The sequence below is a fragment of the Tigriopus californicus genome, chromosome 4 (assembly GCF_007210705.1).
Source record: "Tigriopus californicus strain San Diego chromosome 4, Tcal_SD_v2.1, whole genome shotgun sequence".
In the NCBI taxonomy this organism is placed as follows: Eukaryota; Metazoa; Arthropoda; class Copepoda; order Harpacticoida; family Harpacticidae; genus Tigriopus; species Tigriopus californicus.
Window position 1 is genome coordinate 9,488,111 of NC_081443.1, and position 21,447 is coordinate 9,509,557.

The window sequence follows — 21,447 nt, forward strand, 5'->3', positions numbered from 1 at the left end:
AAATTCACTTAAAGGTTTTTGATAAAGGACACTTTTGGTTAACCCGTATTTCTAAAAATATTTATGTTCAATTTCATAATTCTATATATAATGTTGGTAAATAGTAAGGCCGAGGTGCGACGTTTAGTACAGTTTCCTATCCTGATGGAAGTCCTAGTTTTGAATGTCCTCCCCAGACCTTTTTATAAAAAGACGCTGAATTCACGCCCAGAGACGGGAGAACCAATCTAAAACAGGACTTGATATTGCCTTTTAGAAACAAGTATTCGATCGATGTAATGGCTTGTTCACTGACCGGGCGAGGCTCAACCTTCCAACCCTGGCATTCAATCCACAAAAACATGTCTTCTGAAACATTTGTTTCACAGTCCAGAAGACCAACCCGATACCAAGGATCATCTCTTCTGAATAGGGTATCATCGATCTAAAAGCTCATCTTCAGTTCAATTTGGCGAGCATAATTAGAAGGCGGTTTTGTCGAGGTTGGCTACGAATGAATTCCGAAAACGTGTCTCGCGTGTCTTGGATTGTTTCCATGCCACACAATAATCTGAAAATTTCATCTGCTAGAACTTCTTCTCAGCAGTTAGCTCAAATTGTGACCGAGATTTCTAAAACATGCTGTGTTGTATTTAGCGAAACACACCTTGGACCGATCCGATTGTGTCGTCTTGTATGTGGACGTGTTAACCTTTAACTCGGAGAGACAAAAGAGGTCCACTTTACTCCGGGGATAATCTCGTGCCAAACAAGACGAAGCGAGCGAGGAACTGGGAAAGCGAAAACAAAATCTGAAGCCATACCGCGTAGTTTATGACAACTGGGCTGTATTTCTGCTACTGCAATTCGATTTATGTCTTGGGGTGTACCCGTTCTTGATCCCTGCAAATGGCAATGTTCTAAGTTTCATCTTTTGTCTTCTTAAGGCTGTCCGTGCTTGTGATCTTCTTGTAATTTGTAATTTGGGGACAAGGAGAGCGAATGACGTGAAAGATCGATACCGTGCGGGTACGTTGTTAGATTAAATGTTAAGATAAGTTTGGGAAAAGAGCTAATTCTGGAATTGACCACTTTTATCATTTTGCCATCTTTCCTTCAATTCATGAGTAATCGATTTGGTATCTTACAATGTGTCTCGACGAGAGTGTTGGTAGTGCCAACTCAAGTTTTGATTTGGCAATACTGAGAAATATGGTGTAGATTACGCCACACGGTAGAGAAAATAGCAAATGAATTGAAAGTTTTAAAGCTTTGAAGCTAAAACCTACGGAACCAACTTTTGGTACTCCATTTATTTCGGTTATTTATTTGTACCAAATCATTCTTAATTAACTAGGTGACAAGATTTTGAATTTGGGTCCATTTTTAACTGAAAGGTTTCTTTATCATTTAGTAAGGGAAGAACTATATCATGGTTTATGAATTTAAAAAAAGAAAATTCCGTGCATATGGCGAGCCTAATGGGTACAAAATGAACTCCATATTGTGGTACGCGTGTACCAAAACTTTCCCACGCAAGAAAAAGACAACTTCAGAACTTCTCATCATTTTTGTACAGTGGTAAAAGCTGCCCTCGAGTACTTTTTTAGTAAAACTTGATAAACCAATTATCAAGATGCTTAAGAGAAGCCAATTATAAAAAAAAAACCTAATATCCATAATCTCAACCTGAACCATAATTTGATCTTATTTTTTTTCATTCCCCATCCTGACACTCCTCCATATCTCCAAATAAGTGAGTGTAGGGCGGAAAAAAATCCCAGTTTTGGGAATCACATGGAAATCTATCCTCTATATTTAGACTGGGAGTCACTGAGGGATATCGAGACGATACTTTCACTCTCCGCTCGGTAGCAGTATGCTCAACTGTTCTGTGCTGCACAGTGTATTTTCTGTTGTTCGTGGCATTGCATGTTATATCTATCTCGATTGCGTCCGAGAGCATTAACAACACTGGACATTCATTTGATTTGGGCCCTCGCTCACTGTAGTAGTAGAGTATGGACAATGATCAGGGATTGGGCAAGAGGGTAATCGTGATCCATTGGAACCGCTTAATGGAACTCATTTTAGAAGGCGCTTCATTTAACGGTGCAATGGGAAAAGGCTTATAGTGGAGGATCATGGTCTTGTTTCGGATGACGAGAGCAAGAGAACACAACAAGATTGTCCCTGAGGCAATTTCTGGGTTCTCCACAAAATTGAATCAAGAGCTCCCCAAAGATCGTTGTTACTGAAGCAACTTTGAGGCTTAACCCCTTTTTGTGTGAAAAGAGCATTCGTGTAGAGTTCTTCCATAACATTGAATGTGAGAAATTGCTCTCTTCTCCTCCTCCGAATGGAGGAAATATCTCGACTCCATTTGTTCAGGTTGGCCTCATTTTGAGGATTTTCCTGGTTACTTCTCAGACAAAGAAACAAGATCATCGCCCATTTCCTAGATTTAGACTTCAATCTGGCTCTAAAATGCCGGTGAAGAACCGATTTAACCATCCAGGAAATAGAGGATTATCACTTTTAGTTGTTGTTTGTGAAATGTTAAGAACTACCTATCACAGCAATGCGCAAAGGTTCCTCGATGACCGCAACATGTTTACATAGGCACAATTGTAAGATCGGGTTATGAATGGGAATGGCTTTTGTAACTCAAAGTCTGACCGTTTGCAAAACTTTCCCTCTTGACAATTCGATCGTGAACATTTGGAAAGCAACGGTGATCATACAAAAAAAATAATCGCAATAATGGCTTTGCAACAACTGAGAGTGTTGTTTACGAGGAAATCGTTCCTCATCTTAAGGAGTCTTTGATCAAGAGAGGAATAATTTAGATCAAGCATAAGGCGAGTGCTGCCAAAATTGGCTTTCCAGGATCGTCAATAATGCCAAGAAGTCATTGGATCCATGGGTCTGACGAAAGACAATCGATAATGATGGCTCCCCATCTCAGAACCATTGGCAACCACAAGCATACAGGATATTATCACCGTTCTTATCGTTGAAGATCTCACAAAGAGTTTATCACAATTGCAGTACTATTACTCAAGGCCAAGATTAGAATCTGTGCGCTTCTACCCTGGCCATTGTTAAAGCTGGCAAGGTTTCTTTCACATGCACAGCATGTACTCTAAAGCCTCCTTTGTTTGCTTTTGAAGCCTTGCCTAGTTTGAGCTCAGGGACTGGAATACGATTGTCATCACGACTAAGAGTCCATAAAACATGAGATTTGAACTGTTTTGGTTGGAAGCGGGAGGCACACTGGACGACTTGCACTTTACAGTACAAAAGTTGGCACTCCAAATGCTCCCAAGGAATACCACCAATTAATTCTGTAACGTGGAATTACTGATGGATGGAACAGATTGAAACAAACACAAACACTTGTTATAATACAAAGTGAATAGTTATGAAAGTCACATCTGCATCCGTCTTTAGCTTTTCACGGCAAACTTTTCGAGCGCTTACGTGACCACTTGATTTACGTGACAAAATAACGGTTTCGGGGCGATGTTAAAATATTTCCGCATGATAAATAGTGTGGAGCTCGGTGAAGAAGTCTCGAGTATCTGAGCACCTATTTCGACGTATCTTGGATATTTTTGAAGAAGCTTGTACTTTAAATTGCTCAGCTTTTCCATCAGCGTGAAATGGCCGGCCTTGCTGGCCTCTCGACAAATGTCTAGATTTTTGTACTTTAATGAGTGATTAGTCGAGTGCAATACAGAACAGGAGACACAATAGTATTACCGAGGATTTCTTGTTTTCGGAATTGCCTTCATATGGGACCAATCGTGAAGCTCTTTCATGGAAAGTCGAGGATCTTGATCCTCTTATGAATATTCACGACCACAAATCGTGGGAAGCTCAATCCGCTAAGCCAATTTGTGACCTTACTATCTTCGCTGTCGAACGACTCGGATCAAAGAGGAGATCTTTGAAAAGAATAGCTCTTAGCCATACAGAAGTGCGTGTGAATGAGCAATAAGCATTATTTTTCCATATTCTCATGCTAATTGCTAATAACCACCTGACTCTTTCCACCCCAATAATTGGGACACGAGGGGGAGCACTCAAATAAGGGTTTGGCCTGTCTTTCAAAGACCATCGATTTCCAGTTTGTTTGTCAAGTACCCAGTCGTCTCTTGGTTGGTTCAAGAGAAGAAGCTTCGTTTGGAAGGTCTTTCCGGAGGAGTTTGCATGTTTCTTTTTATCCCTGGTATTAAAGGAAGGAACCACGGGCCACGAAAAAGAAGACGAACACTACTGGCACAACTGGCTCGCCTGATTCCCCTTTCACCCCTTCAGAAATCAGCCACACTTCGATCCTTCCATTAGGACCACAAACTCGTTCTTCGTGGGAATCCAACTCGGCCTTCGAGAGTTCCGGAGGTCTTAAAGGAAGTCGACTTTCTAAATTTCCCTTTTTTGGCAATGGACTCAAAGTTTTTTCGAGCTGTGTGGCTGGAATGAATGGTTCCGTTGGTTTGGCTCTTTGTTGGTGGTACATGACAGTAACCTTCGAAGCTCTGACGACACGTGGATGGTTAGCTGGAGAGTGGCTGGTTCGGTCGAGTGAGTCCCTTTTAGGAGAAAAAAATATCCAGACCCGGCATGAATAGCTTACTAAACGGCTCGAGTTGTTTAAAGGATGAAGAAGATGAGTTGCTGATTTCGACCCGTTGATATTCATTTGTTTTCTTCAGGGGAGTGAACGATCTGGGCTATGGCGGTGGGACAAGAAAATCTGTCTGATTTTCTTGTAACCAAACCCCACACAGAGCTTCGCCAAGATGGAATTACTACCATACTGTGCCAAAAAGATTGTGGTTTCAATGAGTGAAAAATTGTAGTCACGGAATTGGTCCCTAATTGGAACGGGAATTCTTGTTGCAGTTCCACTTTTCATGGTTGTTCCTTTTTGGTCCTCTCCTGTTCTGTGGTTCCTTTTGTGGGGATTGTCATTAAGCGATCCTATCAACTAATTGATATGAGTTTCGGGCCCGCCAACCAGTCCCTCATGCTGTGTGCATTAGTCTTCTCATAGGTTGGTCCATTGGAAATGGCCTTTCCACATTCGAAGACGGTGGTTCCCTTTGGAAGGAAACGAAGAACTAATGGTAGATATTGGCGCTCTTTTTCTTCTTTTCGCTTTAAACAAAAGTATATCGATGTGATGAGAGGGAACAAGAGGAACGAAGCCTTTGAAATGAGTCGTGTCAGACAGACTCGTTTCACTGTCAAAATTATGTTTGCCTTTCTTCCAGAAAATGCTCGTAATATAGGTTTTCCTTGAGGGCTCTTCCTTTCATGCCCTAATTAGAGCGAAAGTCCTTGAGTAATTTATTAGACATGATTCCAAAGCCTTGTTCAACATTCGGCATTAGACCAAGTTATCAGTCTTTTAAGTAGCTTGCTCATCCCTTGGCAAGAAATCTTGGACAAACGTGGCTTAATCTTGTGGTGGAATTAACCACACAGTAATGACATTTTATGGACACGACACAAACATCATGTCTTCAATCTTTGGAGCGTGCTCAACATATTTCCAAGTTTCCCTCTTCCAATCACAAGAATTGCTCGAGAAGTTTTGATTATCGAACCCGGCAAGTTGGGCAAAATAAACTTGCGATTTTTGTTTCTGATTGACAGCTTAGGCCCACGTTTTATTTTGTTTACTTTCACAAGTTACCACGGCCCTTGATTTCCCTATTTCACCAAAGATGCACTTGAAGCTGGGTTTGCCTTGTCAAATCGGTAGCATTAGAACCCGATTAGGAGTCGGTCTTGTTTTGAAGACATGGAGATCTTCCAGTGTTTTGTTGAAGACGAAGCCAAAGTCTCAGGTTGCACTGAGGATCCTGGATCAATCTTGCAAATCGACGAAAACGCGCAATATTTGCGTTGAGAATCGCCCGAAGATAAAGCGTGCGCGTTCTAGTGGATTTGTTCAGCTTGTCCACACGACATGTGTCTTCAGACTTTGTTTTTTGGGAAACGATAGAGTAAGTGCACGCATCATTTAGAGACAGGTTCGTCCTCGGAAATTTAGGGAAAGGTATGCCATGCCGTCATCTATTCAAAAGCTGCCTTTTCTCGCCCATCTGGAATCCTTTGATGTGAATTTTCTTACCCATCATTGCCCCCTGACAATGAGGTAGAAATAGAGAATTAACGCAATCAGACACTTTGCATGTTTCTTGGGCGTAGACATTGTAAAATCTGCAGCCATGTTTAACGATCAGTTTTGTGATGCTCTAATCGTTGAGCCACTGAATGCATGCAAAATATACAGAGTTAAGAGGTCATGGACCCATGGGACTGTTGTAAGGAAAATCGAAGAAGGTGCAGAGATATTACTCTCCAGAGCATTGGTAGGAATTCTTGTAATACAAAATTGTGAGCTTGCCAATTGGCGCACACTTGCATGCGTATTGTACGGTACATGCCTCGTCCATCTACAAAGGGGGATTTATTTGTCATCTTCGGAGTCAAAAAACCCTCGAGCGACTTCAAGCCAAGGCAAGACATTGTCTGAGTTACAAAAGCCCGCCCTTCGGAGTGATCGAGTTAAGCCATCCGTGCAAGGCGACCTCTCACATCCTATACTTATCCTCCTCCTCCTCCTCCTCGTCGTTTATTGAGACCAGCCAATGTCTGAAGGGATATGGGATGCTATCCCAATTTTCGATATCTATGATATTTAAAAGCGACAGTCTGACTAGCTCTTTTTTTTTTGATCGGGGAAGTTTCGGAAGTTGGTAGCGAAGTTTTTCAGATTTTTTTATGAACAACAGGAAGAAGAGCGAACAGACGAAACTTTATGATTCCATTCTCTAAGGAAGAAAAATAGCCGCACCTGCGACATATATTCTGAGTGTTTTAGAGCTTGGGGTCTGCCAATGAGGCTTGTTGAGCTCAATTTTCTCGGCGCTCTAGAGAGAAGCGAAGGCGAGAGTGACAACAAATGAAAGGAACGCTAATCATCCATCATGCATGAAAAGGTTTACACAGGAACTTTTGCTTGCCTGTCTCGGCATCCTGACGTAACTGAAATTTTACCATCGATTTTTGCTTCAACCCTTAGAATGCTCCTGACTCTTGAGTTTGGCAGTGATCCTCTTCATTCCCTGAATCACTAGACAGATGTGAGAGAGCTCGCAGTTAACATGATTCATTTCAAACACTCCCGAGACTGCCAGACAACGGTGCATCTTCGCGTTCTGTTCATTCACTGAAGGATATTCTCAGCTTCTGTCCTCTGGACTTCCTGCTAGACGGTCGAACTAATTGCCACTTTTAGAACATCTGTATGGAGTTTAAAATGCCAGGGTCTACTTAGAGGCTACTCGATGTCCTCACGCTTTGTGTCTCCAAAGAAAACACGGCACGATTTGAAAGCTGTTGAGGTTTCTCTTCTCGATTTTGCCAACTAAGCATTGCTTGAGCTGTCCTCGTCTCCAGCGATTGGGTTTGTTCCACTTCAAGCATCACACTCTTTGAAGAGAGATATTCTTGAAAACAGGGCGGGATCAAGGCTTCAGTGTTGGCCTTGACCATGTGTTTGTACATGCATTCGAGTATTTGAATATCCATCAATATGCACTCATCCTCGCGGGAGTCTCACGCCGTAACGCTGGCTTTCTTGGAACCGGCGGCGACAACGTGGGGAACAGAAATATCCACGACAGTGACATGTCATTTCACTCGTCAAAAAGGGCAAGACCGCAAGGATTTTCATCATGAAGAGGTGAGGGGGAGAATGTTACGTGGCCAGAAAAAGGAGGAAAATCCGTATTGGCTTTCGCGTGGCTTGAGGCAGGACTGTGGTCTTTTGAGTGTTGAGCGAGGTGAGAAATGACTAGGCCAGACTGGGACTGGTCTATTATTAAGAATTGAACATTAAACAGATAGGGGTAGAGAGAGAGAGAGAGAGAGAGAGAGAGAGTGAGAGACGAGGCTAAGAAGAGCTTTTTAGAACGCCTGAGCAACAACGCTAGATTTGGAACTGTCCACATTTCCCTAATTCTTTGTACTGCTGGAATTTGTTTCATCTTCTTTCGTTTTCTTGTTATGTGCTCTTTGAGTGTTGTTGATTGACTGATGTCTTGTCTTAATTGACACCAAACCTACACATCCCTCATACATGCTTTGTGAGCAAATCGCCAGATTTCCTCCCGGGTGTTGGGCAGGGCCAAAATTGACCTCATCTTGTGAGTTCCTTGACAAACAAGAGAGCGATAGAGACAACTGAAAATGGCTCGGTCGTGAGATCGGTCGTAATTAAAAATTTGGCGGTTCTCGCCCCATCGTCCTTGTGTTCAAAGATCCTCAAGGCCTATTTGCTTGTCCTCCTTCCCTAGCCAAGGTTTTTGTGCAGTCTAAGGGCCAGTTTAGCAGTCCTTTGGTCCAGGAAATTTCCCCTCATCATTGGTCTACCTCATCACAATTTTATCATTGTCAAATGCTCCCCGCCGGCAACCAAAATGAATGAAGCCCCTTTTTCCGTCCCCGGCCCTCGTTTTTGTGGCGTCTCTGTCCTAAGACCCGCAGAATGTTGGCTAGTGCGTACAACGTAGTCGTGGTACTCCAGGCAATACGGAACCATTTGGAATGGAAGAAGGAAGGAAGGAAGTGGAACGCGTTGGGGATATGTATTCCATTCTAGCTCGTTCTTAGAATGCTCTCGCTACAATCCCTTTTGGCCCTTCTTACTTACGTACGTCAAACACGCCTAGCCTTAAGAGGAGGCAAAAATGCCCGACATGCATGTACCTCGTCGCTTGTTTTAACGTAAACAAACGTGGAACGCAGTTCTGATTCATTTTCGGCCGGCACCTAAATAAATTGTCGCTGATTCGAGGCTCGGGTTATAAGATAATTCTAATTCTTAAAGAGCCATTTCACACGTCTTCCCTTGACTTGATTAGAGTTGACTCGGGATAAGAAATGACAGACGGGAATGAGTCTCTCTCTCTTTATGGGCCCGGGTCAAGTCGAGAGAGACTTTCGAACGAGTGGAATTGAGACTCGCTCTCTTTCGGCCTCTTTTCCTCTCTCTTTCTTTCCTTCTCTGGCTTGTGTTATGAAAGAATGTAGTTGGAGGCCGGACGGAACAGTAAAGAAAGAGGCGGCATGCACGACATCTCCGTCGTATTGACGTCATCCTGTGTGCAATATCTCTATTCCACCTCGGATCGGGCCTGAGGATTTAATTGATGAGGTGGGCTACCGTACTCTCCAAGGGCGTCGAAACAATGTGAATGGGTTGCAAGAGCGTTCGTTAAAGTTGTTACTAAGCTCGAATTGCAGCATCTGGGCTTCCCAACGATCGATCCCATGTAAAACCGTGGGACTGGCAAACTTTTTTTCCACCCAATTAGTAGAGCCTTAACTCGGTTCTCTCTCTAAAATTCCGTCAAGACAACCACAATCTTTCGTCCTCGATCCCTTTCGGAATGATCCCTAGTAGTTTGGGCGAGACGTACCATCATGACAAGTCCGTTGCCAGCCCAGATCTTCTGAGGAAGCTCCTCTCGTCCGTTCCAAAGCCGGTTTTCACCGGCCACCATGTGACTGGGGCACGCCGCACTCTGCATGGCATGTCGGTCCATGTTCATGCAGAGTGGAACTGCTCCTCGCTCTCGTTCCCACTTACTTGTCTCGCGCCGGATATCACTCTCGCCCTCTCCGTCTTTTTCTCTCTCCCCCTCTCCTTCTCTGTTTTGTTCCCTCGATTCTTCTCGGCGAGAGTTGTTCCCCCAGTTTGTGACCCCGTGAACCATCCGTTGACTACACATGGACACAAACACGAATGAGTGTGACTTTTGCATGTTTGATTTTGGACGTACAGGATTTCGATCATGTGTTTCATTTGTCATGTCTCCAATACCGGTACATCTATTGAAAACGTTAGCTCGAGAATGGGAACTGTTCGTAATTTGAGAGTAGTTGTGGAACTTGGACTTATACAACATGGGATGGTTACGAAAGAGCGGAAATTGCGTCGCCACCCTGGGCAAAGTTTTGGCTTTGGAAGAGAACCGGCATGGTCTACATTGTGTCTTCATGCCTTTTTGGGTCTGGGGGAAGAATGGGACGAGAATGGGGACTAACGAAAGGAAATGACGAGAGTGGGAGGCTCCTCGTTTGCGGTTGATGCTCAAACGCCAGCCAACAGAGCAAATGGAAACATTCGACCAAATTAGATTTCAAATTTCCAAATTTCCAACACAAAATATGTTGTGTTATGAATCAATGAGATCACATGACAAGCGAGCACCCTCCATCCCAGGCCAGTAAGCAAAGCCGAATCGAAAACAATCCCAGGGACAGCGTTGTCTAATAGTCAAGAAGCTCTCTATGTTCAAATCTGTTCCTCTCGACGATTTCAAGCATTCCAGCATTGGCCGCGTTATTCCCGTCCCATCCACGTCCTCGGCGGGTCTGGTAGGAACACCGAGGAACCGAGGGATTCGAGGCTGCTTGGCTGTTATTCAATGTCCGTACGTCAGCACAGACGTGAGCAACGCACTGCTTACAACCTCCAAAGAAGGGGAACGAGCGAGAACAACACTCTTTCGGTGCTGCGAGTGTCTCGACTCGGTTTGGGATCGAGGGAACCACGTGATTGTATTCGATGTCGTAGTGGACTCGGAAGTGTAGTGCCTACATCGAGGCAGCATGGATGCGAACTACTGGCGAGGAAACGAGAGTGAGGAAGGAGCTCGAACTGAGTAGTTCAGTTCGGGGAGCTTTGGCCCAAGCCAGTTTGTTGGAGAGCTCAGATCAAGCGTAAGGGGCAGGAGCCACGGTGGGGGAAAGGGAGAAGCAGAGGGCGACGCCGGCGTTGTCGACGACGCGAAGCAGGCAATATTTTCAGTCCATACTGGCCTTTTCTTCAGTATATACCATGCAACCGAGCTGGACGGTCAAAGCCATAGCGTTTGAGATCCGACAGACATTCAGATTTGTTAAAAGTTGAACCGGTTAATTAGGCAGTGACAGGTCAACTGAATGGTTCTCCAGGATTAGGTCCGACTTCTAATCCTTGTTCAGAGGGTAAGCTCATGAGACATTTCATACTTGAACCGTTTTCGATGGTGTGGTGAATTTGGCAGACTCTAAATCGTAGACGCTCGGGATAGGGGAGTCGAACCATTAATCTTACGATTTTTAGTTTTCAAAAGACCGAGAAGACCAGGAAGAGTCAGCCTACCATTCATTCAGCCACTATCATCACGTTTTGCACTGTTCTCAAAGGGTTCTTCAGCACTTTTAGAACACACTCTTTATGTGTCAGGCCTCTTTAGTCTGGAGGAGAAAGGTGCGAAGTGTTAATGTGGGATGGTCCCACCACTCTCGCTCTTTCTCGCTCTCATCTGGTCTGTCTCTTGGGATGATGCATGAATGAGATCATTTGATGGTCCCAAGCAAAAAGAGTGATGGTCCCTCGCACTAGATTTATCGAATATTGATTCCCGCTTTTTTCGTGTTGGTCCATGGTCCAATTTTCTGTCAAACCCGCTCTCGAGCCTGTACTCCAATTTACTAAGGAAAGTATCTCAGGGACCTCTCTGTTTTGACACTGGGGAAAAGGGAAACTTTCATCGTGTTTGAGAAAAGGGACTACTTCATAATCTTGGCCCAAGGTATAGATATCCATTCAAGTAGGGTCAATCATCCGGAGTAGTAGAAGGGACCGGGAGTTTTCGAGAAGGAGTAGGAGAGGCGAGGTTTGTCGAATCAATAAATCTTTTGCTGCAATCTCCCCTAAAAACAATCCCTTTGCTATTAGAACATGACGGGGGAAAACAAAAGACCCTGACCATATCTGCAGTGTTCCAACCACTCCAAACAGACACCTCATCTAACTTTCGAAGCACCATTTCCCTCACTCTCACTACTATTCTACAATTTGGCGCTTGATCTTCATATTTATTATCCTTCTCATTAACAAACCGACGAAATGGACCGGTTAGGCACTCTGCCATTCCCTTCTGGTCCTGGTCATTACTAGGTACTACGTTTATTTTTATGATTGCCAAGCACACTGCCTAAGGAGCTGGACGATTTCGATCTGAAACTGTGCAAAATTGCATTCCCCCCCCTAAGCGACAAATGCATCTTGAGACTGGTAAAATAATCTACATTCCGCCTGGCCCGAGCAAAGGACACAATTTGAATATTTAGACAGATCTTGCCTTTCGCCCCGAAGAAATTGAACTCGGGTTTTTATTACCCAATCTCGAAATCCAGGTTGATTCAGAGGTTGTTCTTCGTTAATCTCTGTCTGTTGATCGACAAACCTTTGGCGCGCCTTTTGTTAGCTCCCGTTCTAATTTGAACTTGTACACAAATATCTACCTATAAATGGAGAGTTGAACAAAGGTTGCTGGCAAGCAAATTTGCATAGCGCAAGATAACGCGGACTAATGACGCTTTCATCAGCAAATTTTTTGGAAGTCCAATTCCTCATCAAGCGTGTCGCACTCGAGCGTTAATAATAGTGCGCGAGTACGTATGTATGTTGCAGGTGAAAGCCTGGTGTGCTGTATGTTATTTCGAACCCGATAAGAGACACTTGTGTGACAGGGAGGAGAATTTCAATTCTGAGCATGTTGTATAAACATTTGAAATTGTATCTTTCATCGAGTTCATTCCATTTATTGCCATTTCAATACAAGACGGCAAGATTTACGCGTCTGGATTGCGCCGTAATGTTCCTTGAACTTTGGCCTTAGCTGCACTTAGGATCTTGACCATCTCAGACCTACTTATTGATAAGCTCAAGAGTAATTTTCGTATTTGAATTTGACAGGAATCGAACATGAGATGAAATGGGAATGCATGAGGCTTTGTTTGAATTAAAGTGATGACAATTGTTAAGCTTATCCCCACACACCCCGCGGGAATTCAGTGATTTTTTTCCCTCTGACCTCTCCAGCAAGTTGCCAAACGACTGCGTGAGCATGCTCATTATTCGTCGCATGTCAATCGTAACTTCGACTTTGCTCAAGAATGACCTCAAAATGATAAATATTTAGCATTTCAAAACGCACAGCCTCTCCGCCCCGCATGATCTGAAATCCCAGCCACATTTTCCAACTTGAAACTGTACCACATACATTTACAACGATTTTCTTTGTCTTTTGCGGATTGTATAAATCCATATTGCTGTTCTAAAAACACCTAGATTAAAGTTGTTTTCCACCTCGCCTGGTTGTTTAAGGACGATGATAGAATGACCAGCTGTTGCATGAACCCACTCGTTTGTGTCTCGCTCCTTCTCCCAAGAAAGTGTATGGAGATAAGTTTAGCGGCTTTTCCCCCTGAAGTAAATCTGGTAATGAGATACTTCCTGCTTGTGTCAGTTCATCTCCATTCTGTGTCCAAATGAGTGATCAGTGTGCGATATTTTTCCTTTGTGGGCAATTGTGCCATCTATCTGTTTTGTAGCTCTTCGCCATGAGAGAGGCGAAAGAGTGATGATGGTCTAGCTATCGGTCATCTCCGCTCACATGTGGAACCGATGGGAGAGCTCTTCTTCAAAGTGTTTGTTTGCTTATGAACATTATTCAAACTTCCTCTCTATCCCGTTCTCCGTTCAATTCATTGGCCGGCCATCTGGACATACATTTGGATATCATCCGAGTTGCTGTCGGAATGATGTGGGATGTTTTTTTTTGGATCGAACATACCACAGATAACTCCATCCATCGCCTAAATTACTCCACTTTTCAAGATAGCAACATAATTTCTCGCGGGCCACTCACTTTCACAATCCTTATAGGAACTCAAAGCGTTTGCCTTAGAGATTTTTTAGAATCGTTCCCAATGGCTCAACCCAAGAGGCGAGTTTCTGCTTTATACGAGCTCACATCAGTGTCGTGAAATTTGAGCGCGGTGTTCATGAATTGTTACCGCCTCTGGGTGCTTTCGTCAACGACCTCTATCTACAGCACAATATCAACGACAGAAGTCGAGTTGACCGCTTTCATTCGGTCATCATTCCTTTCCTCTTGACTCATCTCTCTCTGGCTTTCTTTCCTATCTGACGATGGAGGCAAAGTTTCATATGTGGACGATTTGAGAGCCAAGTACTCGTGGGTTAGTGTCGTTGAGCGTGATTCATTAAAAATGATAAGTTGGCCCATGAGATTCCAAACAATCAAAAAACACGTTTGACACTCACATAGCACGTATAGAACAGTACATAAGATGATCGAGTAAGTCGAGTAAGCTTATGACTGGCCTTCGATATCGCCACCACAAGACAAACGAAAGCGAATGATTAAAGGAATTGCTATGGGGTGTAGGACTTGTCTGTTTCTCGTGCTCATCTTTTAGACTGGCCATGTCATAAGGCAATTTGGCGATGTGCCCAGAATTTTCAATGTATATACATACAAAGTTTGCCATGTTCTACGTTCATGAAGGACCATGTGACAAGTGAGTGTGGAATCTCCTCGCGCTTGATACTGTAAAGGAGCAAAGTCCAGAAGTAGGAGGGAGTTGAAGAAAACCATTCCAAGGAGCAATAGTTGGGGGGTGTAGTGGTGGTAATGATGATGATATAGAATTGGAAGAGAACTGGTTTACGTCTCGATAAGAACTGGGTGGGAGCGCAGATTTTTGGAGGAGATTTCGTAAGTTGAGCAATGGCTAGTCACAACACCATTAAAGTCAAACGAGCCTTTAGTGAGTTGGTAATGAGAGCTATGATTCCTTTTGTACTCTGGGAATGGACCGAGTTTTTCTCAACTCGCCTTTTGCCTTTGCGGGAAAGCAGCATGTCGAGCTGCTTGAAATGCTCTGGGTATGTCAATGGAACGAAAGCACACCCTCTCACCGCACAACTCTAATGGAATGGACAGATGGACGGGTTTGGTCACCACTTCCTCGTGATTTCAAGCATGACCTTAGCCTAGGACTAGGAAATTTAGTCGTTGCTCTGTTGTCATCGGTGACATACCAAATATTTCCAAATCTAGTGAGGGGGTTCGCTCCATTAGCTGTACGTAATCCATGTTTGGACCCTGATATAGGTCTTGCATTTTGATCTCCGGCTCCAAAACGGGCCATTTCAACATCTCATTTCCTTACTGTCTTTTAGGTGAGTGGTTTGACTGGCAAATCGAAGACGGATTAAGGATCATGAGAGAAGAATCCTCATCCATTCTAGTGATCTAGAACTAGTGTCATCGTTCAATCAAAGTCAACTTAAGAAGATTTTGCCAGACCGAAACCCGTGAAAGCCAAACCTTGTTTCCAATCTAAAACCTCGCCAGGTGTGACGAAAAGAAGCAACACAAGAAGGACTTGCCGTAGTCGGAGAAACTCATTCTCGCTTGGCAAATAGAGGGAATTGTTTGGGATTTGAGTGTTCCCTAGACTAGAATGGGCAAAAGGCGTCAAAAGGTTCGGTGGACTGCAGTCGGAGAAACCTTTTACACGTCCGGTGACGAGACATCCGAACCTCAGAGTGGAAATGATCTTGAGCACGTGAAGCCAGAGAATCATAAGCCCGCTCATTATTATGGCCCTCGAGAAAACCACGGGCCAGGGGGCTACGGTGGTCATCATAGGAGCCATCATCGCCATTACAGTGGGGGACCACCCCCTTCAAGGAGGTATGGATCCCATTGGAACTCTGCCCCCATAGCACCGAGATTCGAAAGGAAGGCTGCTGCGGCCCAAGCGGCTGCTGAGTACGCCAACGGTTTTGATCACAATGGCGAAGGCTGTGAGTTCGAGCAATTGCCGGATGGCTTCACAAAGATTCGCTCGAAGAACTTAGATGTGCTCTTCAAAAGAGACTATTATGCCCACAAGATCGAGATGTCCCAATCCAATGGGTCCAGTATCAAGGAGGATGGTAGCGACCCAGAGGAAGGAGATGACGAAGAGGCACAAACTGGTGAAGGTAGTGGACGTGAAGAATCAATCACCGATGGAACTCATCACGACAGCACTTCAACGCCGAATGAGAAAACTCAAGCAGCAGATGGGGAGACCGCTAAACAAGTGGTCAGTCTCCCGTACTCTCCTAATGCGGCTCCGTTCATCCCTCAAAGTCAGGCATCCCGTCCAAACTTGTTCTTATACTCGCCCTCTTCAAACACAATGATTCCGTGTGAGGAAATCATCATCCCCAACCCTGTCATGGGCCCCGAGGGTCCCATGTACCAGGGTCCTTCAAATATATACTTGGCCTTTCCCATGGACAATGGAGGCCCGGTCAACGGGTATATTGGACCTCAGCAATACATGGCACCACCTGCTCTCCAGCACCAGACCTCCATGCCATATGACCATTATGGAGTGCCTTATCAACCATATCATACCAACGAAAGAGGTGGTGGCCACCACAGCCATGACAATTCCACCTATCAGTCCTCGTCGGAAAATGGTGCCGAGTCCCATTCCAATGATTCCACATGCCCACACAGTCCTCCCGATTTGTCAATGTACTCTCCTGTCACCTGGACTGATGGCAATGGCGCTTTGAACTTTGTTCAAGGTTCCGCCATGGTTCCTCAATCTCAACAGATCTGGTATCAAAACAACGAATGTAATGTTCCCTACTCGGGCAAAACTGTGCCTATTCCACAGGTCAACAGTGTGGGAGTTCCTTCATCAGAGAAGTTCAATGGTATTGCCCAAGAGAGTAAGTCAGTTCCGATGTTGAAAGAGGAAGAAAATCCCAAATCCGTCATTCCTGGACTTCATCCAGATCGGCTCAATGGCAAGAGGGTTCAAAAGAAGAAGCGTAGGAAGAAGTCTTTGGCTACCATGGTCATCCCTGAGGTTCATCGTGGTTCCTCCTCATCGGAAGACTTCTTCCACGCGCAGAAAGGAGCTCAGATAGACCAGGGAAGCATTCAGAATGGAACCGTGGTTGGAAGTCTAATGTCGTCGAGCCAACTCTCTGAAGAAGACGAGGTGACCGAGAAAGTGACCGATTCTGTCCAATCGGATTCCCCAACACCAGTTATTACCGTCTCTCCACCCAACACCGCTCAAGATCTTGAGGCAGGCGAGAGTGCTCTCAACGACCAGGCTTTGCTGAACCAAGCTGCTCAGGAATTGGAGAAGGTCGGCGGTAAAGCGCCAGCCATCATGACGGAAAATGCTGTGAACGGTTTGGAAAGTCATTGCGAAACTGAGAATGCCATCAAATCTGAGAAACCAACTCCATCATGTGATTTTGAACAGTTAGTCTGCGAACCCGCTCCTATTGGTGACCCTTCAAACGATGTGATCAAAGGTGAGACGAATGATGCCCCTTCCAATGTTCCTCAAGATATTGTCAAAGACGGAGATAAAGAAGAGCCGGAAAATGTTATTGCTGGCAGTGGCTTGGTCGAGTCGGCAAAAAATTATGCTAGTGTTCCTGAAAAGGAAGAGTCTGTGAAGTGTAAAGATGTTCCACAGGAATCACCTCAAGTCGAATCTGATGTACAATGCAGCGATGCCTCTCCCTCCCTATGCTCTCCTAGAGTCGCACACATCACCCTCAAAGAGGACAACTTGCTTTCCTCTCCTATATCGTGTCCAGTGTTGTCACACAAGGAGAAAGTACCTGAACAAGCCATCAGTAAGCAAGTTGCTCCTGGCGAGAAGTCCAATATGTCCAAGCAGAGCCCCCAGCCGACACAACAACCGTCACCCCCAAAGAAGTCAAATAGCCCTCGCCTCAATCCCAAGGTCTCAAAGTCTGTTTCCAATCCTACCAACGCTACTACTACGACTACCACCAGCACCACTACCAAGAAAACCACCACTGCTTCGGAGATCGCTACCACTCCTGCAACTTCGCTTGGTTCAGAGCTTTCACCAAAGCCAGACCATGAAGCAAATAAAGACCCTTGTGCATCTCCCGATTCCTCGCTTGCTAACAACTCTTCCAACGTTCTTTCCAGTGAGGCGAGTGCCATGAAAAAGCTCTACAGTGTGGTTTGTAAGGAAGAAAAGCCTGAAGAGAAGAAGCCTTTGACCTCCAAAGACAAAGGAGAAGACCAAGAGAATGTTCCACCTCCTAAAGAGTCGTCTGAGCCGGTAAAATCTGGTCGAGGTAATAAGTCTGGTCGCCACAATCGGAGGTCTAAGAACCAAATGAATAATTCTCAACAGTCAGCTCAAAACGACAAACGCAAGGAGCACTCGGTTGCTTCGGAATTAGTCGAGAACGAAGCCAAGGCAACAGATACTCCGGACAATGGTGGAGAATGGGAGACAAAGAAACGCAAGAATCGAAAGGCCAACAAGGCAAACTCCAGACATGCCCAACAAGACCTGGTCTCTGAGCGATCAGGCAAGGCTATTTTCGATCCCCAACCAATGCCGTTGGAATCTGTTGTACAATCTGAGGCTGTGGAAAAGAAAACTTCCGTAGCAGTCTCGAGATCCGAACCTGTTGTCTCCGACAAACCAACCAACGGAGCCAAACCTATCATGGAGGATCGGGAAAAGTCAGAAGACACTGTCTCTATAGATTCCAAGCGAAACTCAATGAAGCGGAAGAAGAAGCGTTCCAACGGGCAAGCTCCCCCTGAGAAGCCTTCTATTCGTCCCGTTTTGGTCCGCGATGGCGTCCTGGACGTTAGAAGTGGCATGGCAACTCCTAAAGACCTGGAAATGTTTGCCAATCGGACCCTTGTTCCCATCAACTCGCTTATTGTGAGCAGTATCGGTCATGGAATCCAAAATGGACCAATGGACTTGGGTCGAATTGGCTTTGGGAAATACAGTCCGCCAGACAGAACCGAAGAGATCCCTTTGAGTTTACGCCAGGAGCCTCTCGAAGAGGAGGAAATGGAGGAGGCTGAACCAACCCTTGGGGATTCTTCTCCGTCCGATGCATCCAAGTCTGAGGAACAAATAACGACTGAATGTGCACCCACGAAATCTTCCGATATTGATCTTGACTAGGCTTCCGACCTCTCACTCGAACGAATACTGATTTACTCACATGGCTCAACTTACCCAAGAAACTCGTTTCACACTCTTCCCTTCCTCGCCTCCCGTGTGTACTTGTACTTGATGAATCTCCACTTGACTTGGCCAAATGATGATGAGCGAGCAAATTCCAGTTTTGGTGCCACTCAAGAAAGTTTCAAAGTGAAACCCGTGTTCTGCAACCTACTGCATGCAATTCTAAAGGTCCTCTCAAGAGAAATCACTTCCAAAACCATTTTAGCCTCAAATTTTGGGCTTTGTGTTCGCAAGTAAAGAAGGCAACGGACAAACTCATCGTACTGTATATTCTAGAGCAAAAAAAAAATCAGAAAGATAAAAAAATCCCTCGTAAAATTTGAAGTTGAAAGACAATCCTCCCGTGCCAATTCACTCCCATGCCCCTTTTCAAATATGATCCATGTCCCATTCAATAACACTCTGTACTGATGATCACTTCCCAAGCAATTGTTCAACCATTCATATCCCAAATCCCCGTCACTCAATATGAAACAGTAACTAGATCCTACATAATTGTTCTTGCATTGTGAAACAATTCACCGAGGTTCTTGAACGGTGTCAAAAATCCTCAACCCGGATGCTAATTCTCAAGTTTTTTGCTTTGTGGTCCCCTAGAGCAATGCTAATTGTAACCGAGTGGTCGATTTATAAAATAATGTCAGAAGTGCAATGGTCTTTTAAGAAGAAATGAATTATTTTGACCAAAGTCTTAAATGAAGACATGAAAAAACAGCTGTGGAACACAAGGAGGACGAAAGGGTCCAACAGCCTTGAAGAAAAATACGTTTTACCAATCCGGCCAAAATGCCTTGTTTCTTGTCGCTCACCTTGGAATTGAACCCAATCTTAAGTGTTGTTATATGTGAATGATGTTCAGATCTATTCAAATGGATCATCATCATCTTTATTATTATTATTATTATGATTATCTTGTACAGACAAATTCCTGGATGTTATCATCAAGCCAGAATTTGTCACTGCGGTTTTTCATATTTCTTTTTTTTTTTGTTTCATCTCCTTTGTCTTAAAGCATTGCAAATAAGCACCATTTTGTCTTGAAATAAACTATTTTGAAATTACAGAGTCTTCCTCAACAAGTCATGAATTTATCGTCTTTTCTGTACTTACGGGCTCAAATATGCGGACGAAAGAGTGATTAGTTAGGAGAAGGACAGCCTTGGAAATGAGACGGCCGCATTTCTGTTCCCGTCTAGGGTCAAAATAAACTTTTGAGGTACAAAACCTATGTCGTTCTTTGAGGAATGACCTTCTTCAAGACGGATGTCTCGGCCAACGAAGACTAACGCCACTTCTCGCAACAGTTTGAAGTCAACTGGACCCAAGAGCACTTAGTTAATTTAACACTGTCCTGGTCAATAACAGATATTTCTGTATCTGATGTGTTTATGTACATAGCACTAAGCCTAAACTTATGCCTTTGTCTGGGATTACCGTACCTTTTTCTGCATTTGAACAATTTTGTATTATCGTACAATTAACAAGGTATATAAACGACATTCTTTCCCAAAGGATTTAATTGACCTCGCGAAGTGCACAACTACACTGTGACCGCAAAGTCATTGTCTCATTTAAGGAGCAGAGCATTTTCCTTTATATAAAAACAAATCTAAATCAAGAGTACCTAAGATGGGATGGGCTTTTGCAACAACCAAAGGGTTTACTTTAGTCAGTTGTGAGGCCCGTTTCTTTTTTGGCTTACTTATTGGCGACCATTTGACTTCCACTAGAAAAATTATATTCGGATACTGCGCCTTTTAAAGCCTTCGTAAGTACTGAGCAAGAGGTGAAAATCTCGTTTCTATGGTATCGTGAGATAAAAGCTTGACTATTCGAAGATCTAATAAACAATGATAGGTTTCAAGCAAGTTATAAAAGTTAAAGCCAAATTAAACAAAAAAGGTCACCCTGACAACCCAGATTATAAAATTATGACAATGCTCATAGTCAGGTGTAACGATCCAAAACTTCCGGCTCTTAATGGCTTGAATGTTTCATTGAGCTTCGATAAATCATCTGAGGGTGGATGCAATCGTCATTCGGTTCAGTAAAGAAAATTGCTCCAGCCACTTATCAATGGGCAGAAACTTTACGGTCACAATGTAATGGAGAGCCGGTCAAAATGTATTTATGGACGCCTTTTTCCCCCTTTCTTTTACGAGAGAGTTAATTAAGCAGTTTATTGGTTATCCAACATTCGAGCATGATCGAAATAGGTCCGTTCAATTCGAATACCGGGTTGAAGCAAGTTCTTACTCGTGATGTCTCTTGAACTTTCACTTAAAAAAAAAAACTCATTTGCCAATGAGACTGATCCGTTTCTTGATCCTAAAACCTGTTTTTACACACTCCAATAGTTGCAACGACCCAATGAAGCTCATAGTACGTGCTCTACATCATTTTCAAAATTATTTCCGCTTTAAATCAATAGCGCAGAAACCTAAATTATTAGCAAAG

At 44.0% G+C, this 21,447-nt stretch overlaps 2 protein-coding genes across 4 annotated transcripts in view; one reads left to right on the forward strand and one right to left on the reverse strand.

Annotated features, from left to right (window-relative positions):
• Positions 1 to 20,058, forward strand: part of LOC131879759 (uncharacterized) — a 22,505-nt gene extending 2,447 nt beyond the window's left edge. Inside the window, exons 1-2 of one of the 2 annotated variants that reach the window (XM_059226169.1) lie at positions 10,820 to 11,055; positions 15,110 to 20,058. In XM_059226169.1, the coding sequence (XP_059082152.1) occupies positions 15,394 to 18,927 (3,534 nt within the window). In that variant the 5' untranslated portion in view covers positions 10,820 to 11,055; positions 15,110 to 15,393 and the 3' untranslated portion in view covers positions 18,928 to 20,058. Of the gene's footprint in view, positions 1 to 10,819; positions 11,056 to 15,109 lie in introns of those variants that run through there. The other variant, XM_059226168.1, reaches the window with a different exon arrangement.
• The window catches only part of LOC131879764 (uncharacterized), a 53,607-nt gene that overhangs the window by 8,181 nt on the left and 23,979 nt on the right, over positions 1 to 21,447 (reverse strand). The gene's annotated exons all lie outside the window — the stretch shown is intronic.